We start from the raw sequence: 12,419 nt of genomic DNA on the forward strand, positions 1-12,419 counted from the left end.
ATGAATGGATAAAGAAGATGTGGTACATATGCAAGTTGTTACCTGTGCTTCGGACAAATTGGCTATGGGTGGAATGTTCCAAAGACCCTCTCCTGGAGTTCAATACATTTGCTAGAGTGACTAACAGAACCCAGAGAAACATTTTACTTACTAGATGACTGGTTTCCTATAAAAGGATATAACTCAGAAACAGCCAGGTGGAAGAGATGCATAGGGCAAGGTATGTGGAAAGGGCTCTGAGCTTGCATGCCCTCTCCAGACCCTCTCCCCAGATCTCCACATGTTCACCAACCTGGAAGCTCTCTGAACCCCACCCTTTCGGATTTTTATGGAAGCTTCATTACACAGGCTGATTGATTAAATCACTGGCCATTGGTGATTGAACTCAATCTCTAGCCTCTCTCCCTTCCCAGGAGGTTGGGGACAGGGTAAGGGGGTGACTGGGGGTGGGGTGGGGGTGGGACTGAAAGTTCCAACCCTCTAATCACAGGGTTGGTTCCCACAGCAACTGGCCCCCATCCTTAGATTAGTAGGGACTTCCCCAAAGCCACCTCATTAACATAACAAAAGACACCTTCAGGGCTCTCCTCACTTAGGAAATTCCAAGAGTTTTAGGAGCTATGTGCCAGGAATGGGGAACAAGACCGACTATATATTTCTTATTATAAATCACAATATCACACCTTCTAAGAAGACTAACACAAGAATTCAGCTAAAACATTGAGAATTGAAAAGTTAGCCATTATTTGATTTAACTTCTCCTTCAATATAATGGATTTTCTTTGGTATCCAAGACATCTGACAAATGAATCTTACTTAGATTAAACCCAACTCTGTCTCCCTGAATTATTCACCAATTGGTTCTTGTTCTCTGAAAGAGTAGTTCAGCTTACTCTATGACTGCCTTTCAAGTGCTATTTTTTTTTTTTTTTAAAGGATTTTCTTATTTATTTATTTATTTATTTATTTTTGGCTGTGTTGGGTCTTCGGTTCGTGCGAGGGCTCTCTCCAGTTGCGGCAAGCGGGGGCCACTCTTCATCGCGGTGCACGGGCCTTTCTCCATCGCGGCCCCTCCCGTCGCGGGGCACAGGCTCCAGACGCGCAGGCTCAGTAGTTGTGGCTCACGGGCCCAGTTGCTCCGCGGCATGTGGGATCTTCCCAGACCAGGGCCCGAACCCGTGTCCCCTGCATTAGCAGGCAGACTCCCAACCACTGCGCCACCAGGGAAGCCCCTTTCAAGTGCTATTAAATAAAAATGCAAGTTTTAATACTAGGTCCTCATCTTTGACCTTAGGGAGTGACTTAAATACTCTGACTCACTGTTTCTTCAACTGCAAAATGGCAAGTCCTACTTTGCTCATGTCATAGGGTTGTTGGGAAAGTAATGGTAACCATTTATTAAATATTTACTATGTTCTAGGTACTAATGAGAACTTTATACACTGAGTTATTAATACTCCTAATCCTATGAGGCTGGTGGTATTATTCCCATTTTACTGAGGAGAAAGTTGAGACTGAGAAAAATTAAATAGCTTGCCCAACTACTACAGAGTCATAGGACTAGGATTTGAACACAGTTCTGTCTGGCAGCAAATTCCTGGACTTAATCATTTTACTCTTTGGCCTGCTATGAAAGAAAGCACTTCATAAATTTCAATTATTAAAATATTTCAAATGATTTCCTTTAGCCTTTTCTCTGGGTGAAACATTCTCATTTTTTTCAGTTATTCCTTGAAGAACTATCATTTCCCCAGCCCATATCATTAGATTCACTGTCCTCATGGAGTAGCATGTTTTTAAGGTTCCCTCTTAATATATCCTAACTAGAATGGGAAGTGATGTCCTAATGTGGCTAGAGTTAGGAACAACATTCCACAATGCTTCTCCAGCTCATAACATGTATGTTCTACCTGTTTCTGAACCCAGACAGGCTAAAGCTTTGTTATCATCCTCCTCAATAGGCTGCAAGGGTCAAACATGCTGGGACTTGTGTCTGAAATGAATGAATCAGTGTAGAATCTGAGTTCAACATCTTAAGAAATGTCCATAAGGAGGATATTGAAATGCGGGTGTTGTGACAGAGCCCCTGACCACTTCACTTGCAAGGAAAACCTACCATAACCTTAGTGTATTTTAGGGCCTCTGTCTTGAGAGAGAAAGTTGTCAGTGTTCAGTGAATTGGAAGAACATAGACCCTCTTAACTACATAGTTAAACTGTAAAATAAAATTTCCAAATGCTGAAGAGCAAGAATGGAGCTTATGTCATCACAAGGAGCCCCATTTATTTATCTAGGGCTTATTCTCTTGTTGGCCAATGGGCCCCTGAACTAAATGCAATGATAAGATTAATAAGGAAAGCAAGACATTGTTATTTTTTCAGATGTTAGAGTTTTCTGGTTCAAAATGAAAAAGGTGTTGTGAATTTTATTACCTTTTACTACCTGGCCTTTCTACTTTTGGCCAAAACAAAATGAAAAGACGTTTTCTATTTCATGTAAGAATGATTTTCTCCAGTAGCAGTTGTGAGAAAAAGTTATGTGCAATAACAACCACCTAATATATATATATTTTTTTTTTAAAGATTTATTTATTGATTGATTGATTGCTATGTTGGGTCTTCGTTTCTGTGCGAGGGCTTTCTCTAGTTGCGGCAAGCGGGGGCCACTCTTCATCACGGTGCGCGGGCCTCTCACTATCGCGGCCTCTCGTTGCGGAGCACAGGCTCCAGACGCGCAGGCTCAGTAGTTGTGGCTCACGGGCCCAGTTGCTCCGCGGCATGTGGGATCTTCCCAGACCAGGGCGCGAACCCGTGTCCCCTGCATTAGCAGGCAGATTCTCAACTACTGCGCCACCAGGGAAGCCCCCACCTAATATATTTTTATATTAAAGTGTCATTCAAAACAGTTTGTAGTAGATGCCATATGAATAGAGGAGCTGAAAATAATGAGTTTTATTGATGTAAATTGTTGAACGCTAAAGCAAAGGTAGCTCCTCTTTTGAGTAAGATCTTTAAGTTTTTTTGTTCTGTTTTGGTTTTTTTTAAATTTATTTATTTTATTTTTGGCTGCGTTGGGTTTTCGTTGCTGTGCACGGGCTTTCTCTAGTTGCAGCGAGCAGGGGCTACTCTTTGTTGCGACGCACGGGCGTCTCATTGCGGTGGCTTCTCTTGTTGCGGAGCATGGGCTCTGGTGCATGGGCTTCAGTAGTTGTGGCTCGCGGGCTCTAGAGCGCAGGCTCAGTAGTTGTGGCGCACGGGCTTAGTTGCTACGTGGCATGTGGGATCTTCCCGGACCAGTGCTTGAACCCATGTCCCCTGCACTGGCAGGCGGATTCTTAACCACTGCGCTACCAGGGAAGCCCAAGATCTTTAAGATGTATCTTTCCAGAGAGAGTTTCCTTGGGCTCTGCATCTAAAGTAACTTGCCAGTCACTCCTGTCATGCTGTTCAGCTTCATTTCCTTCATTCATGTTCCTGTCATATATTTCCTTGTTTATATTTGCTCATTGTCTATCTCTGCTCTACTGAAATGTAAACTCCAGACCACATTTTATTATCCCCGTGCATAGAACACTGCATATAGTAAGCACATGATACCTGCTGAATGAATGAATCCGTTTTGAAATCATAAAATTGTTAACCATTTACTCTAGGCTAGCCCAACAGTTTGTGTTCTTTTGTTTTGTTTTTGTTTTCGCTGTTGTTCAGCCTGTCAACAGTTTATTATATCTTCTCCGTCCACTGTGGATTTATTTATTTGGATGTGATTCCAGTCATTCTGATTTAGTGTATTATAGCGGAGAGCATTTATCAGATACTTCACAGAGCAGTGTTTGGTGTGAGGTGTATTATAACTAGGTTTTGCTAATAAAGTAATAGAGTTCGTGGATTTTTAAAGAAATAAGTCAGAGTGGGGTTTTTTTTCCTTTAAAAAAGTCACACCACTGACTTGCATTTTCTTGAGTGGGAGAGAAAGGGAAGGGTGGGCTTCCGGGACGTTCCGAACTTTGGGCACCCAAGAGCAAGTATGTGGAGAAGAGAGACTGAGATCCACCGCTTCTGAGGCAACTTTCCTATCAGCTGCCTGCGCTAAGAGGTATGAGGTTAAGAGCAGTGGGATTATGTCATGGCCCTTGTTTCAGCTGGAGACAAAGTGTAGACTGCATAGTAGGATCCCACTGGATACCTGTTAAGTAGGTTAGGTTGAAGCATGTGATGATATCTGATAGATGGGTGGGAAGCTCAGTGCCAGGAACCCTGGAGGTGCTCAGTCGATATGGGTTCGTCTTAGCAATGATGCTGAGGCTCCAACTACTACCTGATGGTTTCATTTTACAACTTGTACGGGCGGAGCAGGAATCATCATCGAAGCTGGGCGGGTCTGGCACTAGGTGTTTAGAAAAATCATTTCATTTCTTATGTTTCGGGGGATGAGAACTAAAGGGGAATAGTGTCTTTCTTTGTGCCCCGAGAATCACATGTATTTATCTTTTGGCCTTGACATGGTCATAAAATATGTTTTCTTTAAAGGAAAAATTTATGGAAAACTCATGTTCATGTTGAATGATTTTAGGGTTGATTTGTTATTTATACATTTCTTTCTAATTGTGTTTTTTTCTTTTTACATTGCAAAAGAAGTAGATTCTGGCTATGAAGTCCAAACTATCACTGGGGAAAATGAACTTCACCAAGTCATTTGTCATGACAAAAATGGCTTATCAGTCATAGTTAAAACAATCTAGGAGTTGGTAAAGATATTTTGATTTGTTCTTGTGAAAGATTTACTTCTTAAGACAAGTCCAAAATACTTAAAATACTGAAGTGCAAATACTTAGATAGCAGATGTATTTACACCTCAAAACTCAAAAACATTTAGGTGACCATGTATTTGCCTATGGGCTCAATAAAACACTTGAAAATATTTTGTTTTATAGTCACACATTTTATTACAAATTTCTTTTATTTTGTACCTAATAGAAAAGCAAGTTTGGAGTCTATTTACAAGTACTATATACATTTACATATATTACATACAGTTAATGAATTTAAAGAAAATGGGCAGAGAAACACAATATATATGGAAGAATATGCCACTGTACATGGTTTATTATCATGGTCCTTAGTATTACTGAATCTTTACTGTAGTAATAAATACAGTTCTATATTTACACATCTTATAAAACATCTCATAAATGTATTTTTCTCAATTCCAAGTTAAAACATCTGATCAAAATAAACATGCTTATATAAAAATAAATCTACCTAACAGTCTTTTGGTTTGGATGTATTGAAGCTAATGTAGTATAATAGAAATTATGAATTAATCCTTTGACCTTTAGTATTTAATAATTTTGCCTTGTACAATACCTAACACATGTATTAAATATGGAATAAGCAGAGAAGTCATGTTCTTGACATCAGGTGGGTTGATCCAAAGACAACATAGCTAAAACCAAGCTAAATAAACAGGATAATATATTACCAAGTTTCTGTTGAGTCAAAAGTGGTTTCAAAAAAAAAAAAAAAAAGTGGTTTCAGACATTGTTGCTAAAGCTACTAGAGATACATGTAAGAAGTTATGCCAGTGGATTTAGTTTATGCTGTGTCTGCATTTGATTGTTACCTTATGATGCACATCAGTTTGAATCAAGTGATAAAACCTCCTGTGAAAACGTGCACTCACCCAGGGGGAAAATAATCCCAGGTTGCTTACCGTCTTTTCTGCGTATGTCCATTGCCGGCAATGGAGTTTTCTTCGAACCTCTGGGCACCAAGGAGTTAAAAATGAATTAGACAAGAGAACCTCATCTGTACGTCATTGCCTTCATGGCAATTTATGAATTTAAGTTCATTTTCCTTTCAAAATAATTGTAAGCAGTTTTATTCCACTGAGGGTGGAACCATCTAGTGCTGATACATAAAATCTACCATCTCTAAAAATGATGTGACTATGAATTAATTAATAGTGCCTTATGTTATCCATTCACAGGGGCATTGGTGACCTGGAAGGATCCTTTCTGAGGAAAGGTGAAGCAGTACTAAAACATCTCCACATGGTCATTAAAATGAAATCCTATTGGTCACAACCATTACTTAGTAATGTAGGCCATTTAAAAACTCTTATTTTCCTAATACCTCCAACCATATATGAAGGGGTTTTCTGGTTTAAAACCCCTTTCGCAAGCAAGTGAGTTGAAAAAGAATTCAGTTGAAATCATGGAGAATTTTTTGAACATTTCAATCTGTTTTTTAAATATTTATATATAGTTTAGGCTTACCTGAATAGTGTGACTGAGTTATATAGCTGAACGAGTTATATAAGCAGCATTTAGACTTATTTTTCACTCTCTCGTATCAATAATTATCAGCTTTTTGACACTGAGAGGTTATTTTTTTCTTCTGAATCAAGTTTCAACTCAGCTCTTTTTAGTTACTGCTCTGATATACTCAACCTCACATTTTTGGGTTTTCAATTTTTGAAAACTTTCTCTCACATATTAATTAGAGACATGGGACAAATGCCACAGATGAAAGATGACAGCTTTCGGTCATCGGATAAGCTGGTGGTGACCCAGAATTGGAAGGCAGGTCATAGGCTCTGCTGGCACTGGCGAAGGTTACCAAGGCCTGGGTTGAGTCACAGGACTGTTTCTCAACATCATCAGAGTTAATAGACATCAGGCTTGTGTGTTTTGCTCTTGTCCAGAAGTGGGTTTGCTTTCCCAGGCTCCCCAGATCCTCCTTAAAATGGGGATTGAAGAGGATGTAGAGAAGGGGATTGAGACATGCAGGAAGGGGGACAATCACCAGAAGGATAAACTTAATTACTTCAGGGCTGATGAATGTGAGGTTCAGTAAAGAGGAGAAGGACAAGAAAGCCACCGGGCAGTAAAGGATACAGTTGGTGAAGAGCAACAAAGCAATGTGCTTCACCATAGAACAGTCCCAAATATTCTCCAGGTCTCCCTTTTCTAAATTGCAGTAGAGCTTGGTGTAGGCAATGGTCATCACGAGGAAGCAAAGGGAATTGAGCAAGACGAGGGCCACCATGTAGCCTGTGGCGCTGGGCTCCCCAAAGGGCAGCGGCAGGCAGAGCGGGGAGGCGCTGTACTCGCTGCCGCCCAGCAGGGGAACCGCGGCGACGGTCACGGCCAGCACGGCGCAGAGCACAACGATTGCTTTCAGACTGGAAAAAGGAGTTTTCGTTTCGAATTTCGCAGAGCATTTCACAGAGAACCCACGCTCCAGGGCTGCCAGGGTAAGCAGGAAAACCGAGGATTCCGAAGCAAAAATGGACAAAAACCCGACGACCTGGCAGCCGACCCCCTGCTCCCACCACGCACCGTGCTGCGCAAAGCTGCCGAAAGTAAAGGCGTCCACGCCAGCCAGCACTGCACTGGAGACCCCCGTGAGCATGTTCACCACGGCTATTAACCCAATTAACAGTTTTACGGAGGAAATGTACAGAGGGGCTCTGAACACGGTTGAGGTCACCAGGGCATTACACGTCAGTGCCAAAACTGCTATGGTCCACACTCCAATGCGGATCAGCCAGCTACCGAACAGGTATTCGCAGAGTTTGAAAGGGCCTAGAAGTCCAAGGAAGAAAAAGGCTGGGTATCAAATTAGGGTTCACAACTTCTGCCAAATTACCTCTTTGTTTCTCGTATTAGGACACCAAGAGATAGAGACCAGTAACAGCCATGGTAACACACAGTTCCCTTACGGCACACTCCACTTTATTAAACCACTATTTAATGCAAAGCTTAGTATACCGGGTGCCCCGATTTTCAAGCTATGCCCAGAGAAATGGAGCCGGGGAGTTTAAATCACTGGATTCAGGTCGCCCAAATACAGCAGTGTGAGGGCCAGGTAACAAGTCAGATCTCTGTGTTTTTTTGTTTGTTTGTTTTTTTAATAAAGTTTTTTTTTTTTTGATGTGGACCATATTTAAAGTCTTTATTGAATTTGTTACAATATTGCTTCTTTTTTTTTTATGTTTTGTTTTTTTGGTCTGGAGGCATGTGGGATCTTTTCTCCCCGACCAGGGATTGAACCCGCACCTCCCTGCATTGGAAGGTGAGGTCTTAACCACTGGACCACCAGGGAAGTCCCTCCTGGGCTTTTTACGATATTTGTCCAGAATGCTTCAAAAAAGGTTCTGTAAACAGGGAAGGAGAATCCTAGGGAAATACTCAGTGATGTTAGAAGAGGAAGTATGAAGGTGCATTTCATGAGAATGTCGTCTTAGGTTTAGATTGACATTTGACGTTTAGGAGCAAGGAACCATCAAATTGTTGAAAATAAAATATCAACCTTCCCCAGCTGTCTTTTTTTTTTCAACTGGTCTATCCTATTTCAGGGAATGGGACAAACAATTAAGTGAATAATACATATAGTTTTTACTTATCTCTAAAACTATCATTTGCTTTAACCAAATAGCTATTTAGAGAAGACTTACAAGAAATCACGGTCAAAAATCAGTGATTACATGAAGCAAGACTGTTGCATACCAGCCTAAATTGCTAATATTATTTTAAAAATTACATACACTTCTAACTATAAGATTGGTTCTTTAATTTCCATTAATCTGAATCAAAAGTCTCCTACAAAAATCCTATTTAAGAATGGAGACCAACTCCAGGGAACGAACATTTGTATTTTAAAGGTCCCCATGGGGTGGGATATTGATGAGATGCAAAGGTGGCACAGATTTTGCCCTGAAGTGTAGCCAAATGTCCCTGATGGCCTCGGAGTTAAGGGTGAGTACTGCTGCTGAGCAGTTCTGATGCCTTTCTTACCTGGGGAAGGTGAGCATTGCACCGAATGAAGGGCTTTCAGGTCTTCCTCAAAATCAAGCAGGAAATCTTCAAGATCACGCTCATCTGCAGGAATGAGAAGTTCTGTAATGATTAGTTCTGTCTCTCTTTTCAGGGACCAACTTCCAGGGAGGAGAGTCCTGGATTGCCCTGGAGACATGAAATGTCACAAAGGGAACTGAGGGTCAGACATCCCACTTTTCCCTGGGCTTTCTTGCAAGTCTATTATAAAATTGCTTTGGGATGTTCTACTCAAGCTACTATATGACACTATTTCAGCAGAACTGGGGGCAAGGGATAGTAACCCTGGACTCCCTGTCATATGTCGAAGCTCTCTCATTCTGTTCTTGTTCCCTGGAGCTCATGATGGCCCCAAATTGCACTGACCTAAATTAGAGAGAGAGCGTGGGCCTCTCCATTCAGTGGAAGAACCACTTTATCCAATTTTCTAACACTTAGATGGCTATAGTGCAAATGTTCTGAGCTGTGTTCTCTGAGTACAAGAGGGAGAATTAGTAAGTTTCTATCTTTCTGGGGAATTCTGCTTAACAGAGGACAAATCAGGTAACTGCTTGGTGCTTGGACTAGCTATCCATGAAACAGGAGTTTTGTGATCTAACACACTTACTGATTTAATTGGTCTGGTGTGAGGTTTGGGCACCAGTGTTTTTTAAAAGCTTCTGTGTGATTACAATATATGGACCAGGGTTGCAAATCATTGTCCTTGAAAATAAACTCCACGAAGAACCTTGTCTCTCTTGTTCATTGTGTGCCTCTAGGGCACAGAACAGTGCCTGGCACACAGTAGACACTCTAATTATTTTTTTTTGGGGGGGGTGAATAAATATAGTAGAAATTAGGGTGGGTGAGGCAGAAAAAGCAAAAATGAAAGCAAGAACAAGAGCAAGACATATGCTGTAGCCTAAAATAAAAAAGCCAAGGGCTATAATATCAGCTCCTTAATCAGATCTGTGTGCAGGAAGAAAAGTTAAGATAATGTGCAGACAGATTGAATCATACTTGCTTGGGAATCAACAAATCATTAAGACCCAAAGGAAGAAAAGCCAGTCTATTTAGACTCTGTGCAAACTTGCAAGGTTGGGCAGGGAAAGGAAATTGGGGACTGCCCAGAGCACTGCCTCGTTACCACAGGTGTGGTTTGAGGTACATTGTTGTCTGTTTAAGTCAGGTCTTGCTTCAAGGAAAGCCAAGTGCTTTACAGACATTATCTCATTTCACTTTCCTGACAGCTAGCCTTGTGGGGGGTAAGTGGGGAGAATGCTTTAGGATTAGTTGGATAAGAAGTTGGATTCCTAAGCCCTTCTGCTGAAATATGGAGGCATCTAAAATGTCTATATCCTCCACTCCCCACTGGGGTTTAAGAATAAAAATAGATTGTATTTTCTGGAGAAAAAAGTGCAGAAGCATGTTTGAAAAAGTTATCCACAGGGATAAGGCCCTCATAAAAGTTTATGAAAATATTGATAATCAATTTTAATATTTACCCCTGAGGACAATATGTGCTAAAAGGGATCTAATTGTAAATATAAGTATTAAGAAATCCCTTAGAGAAAAGATGACTTTTTAGAATGAATCCTAAAGGAGTTTTCTCTTTCTCTAAGAATCTTTAAAAAGTGGGATTGATTCTCAACTTGCTGGGGTGATTACATAGGGACTTGTTTGGAGTTCAGATGATCTGCTCGATGACTTTTCAAGCCTCGTTCAGACACAATTTCATCACAGTGACATAGCAGCTCTTACCTTGAACTTGAAACATTCCAGCATCTTTCTTATGAAGGTCATCTGCACTGCTGTTGTCGCCTTTAGTCCATTGATTAGAAATTTTATAGACATTCTCACATACTCCAAATGCACAGCACTGATATGCATAGGGCATTTCTATAACCCTTTGAATGAACAAAACCAAACAAAAACACACACTTAAAGAAACAGATTGTTAAATACAGTGCTTATCTTTCACTCAATAATTCTGCCTGTGGATTTTAGCCTTAATTAATAATCTAAAATATTAACTATGTGCATAAAGATGTTGATTACAGTGCTATTCATAACAATGGAGTTATTAAAAATTATTGCCATGAAATGTTGACAGTTGCTGAGGTTGAGTGATGGATATATTATTTTCTCTACTTTTGTGTTTGAAAATTTCCATAATAAAAACATTAAAAAATGACTGTTAGGAAAATTGTAACACCATTAAAAAGTGCTTATGGTATGACATAACGTAAAGTGACAAAAACTTGATATAAGTTTGTATACGTACTGTGATTCTAACAATTAAAAATACATTGGAAACAAAATCTGGAAGGAAATAACATAAAAAACTTTGTTTAAGGGTATTTGTAGACTTTTTTTCCTCTCTTTTATTTTCTAAACTCTCTTTTGGGGTTATGGTTTTAAAGTATGTAAAAAGTACTGTGGTTTAATATATATATAGAAAATATATATGTGTCTATACATATATATATATAAAATCTTTCAAGGGACTTTATCGCTAATAAGTGTAACAGGTTTTAAAGAGCATTACTTCTTCAAACAAATATTAATTTAGTACATTTTATTAGAACATATACATAAGCAAGACGAATTTAAACATGTCAACAGGAGTACAATTATGTTATGATGTTATTTAATTACATGTCCTAGTTTGTATCTCATGGATCCCTGGTTTTCAAACTCTTCCCATGAACTCTGTGGTTCCAGGAGGCATCTTTGAAGAAGGAAGGAAGTGCGGTCAGGAAGACACTCTCTCCCACTCCAGGGCTTGTCCTAACAATGCCCCAGGGGTGGGGGACTTGAAGGCATGAAATGCAATTCAAAAGAGTCCCATAAATTTTGAAAACCACTATAACACGTCTATTGTTTCACATGACCACAAATGTATCTTATTAGTTTTAATGACAAACTCACTTGAGTTCTGGAAAGTTTTCAGATGATATCAAGCTCTGTAAGGCATGATTTCCTGTTAATTTTAAGTGAGTTAAACCATGTAACCCAGTTACAGGAAAAGACGACAGGCGGTTGGATGATAGGTCCCTGCAAAACATCAAACAACAATTGGCTTTTAGTCTGTGTTAGCATAAAACGATTATGTTAAAAAAGCAACCTAAAGATGATTAAACTGCTCCATAAAAACTTCTAAGCAGGGTCCTTCCTCTTAATGGTAAAAGGAACCATTTTGGTTTTAGCTCCTGACAACTCTTCTATTTACAATCAGAATTGCAGGAGGAAAAATGTTTTAATCACACCCAAATTGTAATTTCTACATTCAGCTTAATTTTGCCAGATGGGGACATCGAAAATCAAGTGGAGGGTGCTACATGTAATTTGAAAAGTAGTGCTGACTAGATCAAGTTAGGGGTGAGGGGGAAAACATTGTTGGGGGATTATTTTCTTCCTTCTCGCCATAACTTCTGTCTGACCAATTCCTTCTTTCTCTCTGAGACATGGGAGAGGGGGAGAGGAAGGAGCAAGAGGTGGAAAAGGAGGGAAAAAAATGGACAGGAAGATCTTCTGTTAGTCAAGATGGCAAACTGTAAAATGAAAGACCTTTAGAACTGAACTGATGTCTTAGTCCATT

General features: G+C 40.0%; 1 protein-coding gene across 3 annotated transcripts in view; it reads right to left on the bottom strand.

Moving 5' to 3' along the window:
• Positions 1–4,974: 4,974 nt before the first annotated feature.
• Positions 4,975–12,419, bottom strand: part of LGR5 (leucine rich repeat containing G protein-coupled receptor 5) — a 123,354-nt gene continuing 115,909 nt past the window's right edge. For all 3 annotated transcript variants that reach the window (XM_007195017.2, XM_007195018.2, XM_007195016.3), the window contains 4 exons: positions 11,750–11,875; positions 10,580–10,725; positions 8,801–8,884; positions 4,975–7,588 (listed from right to left, as the gene is read on the bottom strand). In XM_007195017.2, the coding sequence (XP_007195079.2) occupies positions 6,501–7,588; positions 8,801–8,884; positions 10,580–10,725; positions 11,750–11,875 (1,444 nt within the window). In that variant the 3' untranslated portion in view covers positions 4,975–6,500. The remainder of the gene's footprint in view (positions 7,589–8,800; positions 8,885–10,579; positions 10,726–11,749; positions 11,876–12,419) is intronic.

The sequence above is a fragment of the Balaenoptera acutorostrata genome, chromosome 11 (genome assembly GCF_949987535.1).
Source record: "Balaenoptera acutorostrata chromosome 11, mBalAcu1.1, whole genome shotgun sequence".
NCBI lineage: Eukaryota > Metazoa > Chordata > Mammalia > Artiodactyla > Balaenopteridae > Balaenoptera > Balaenoptera acutorostrata.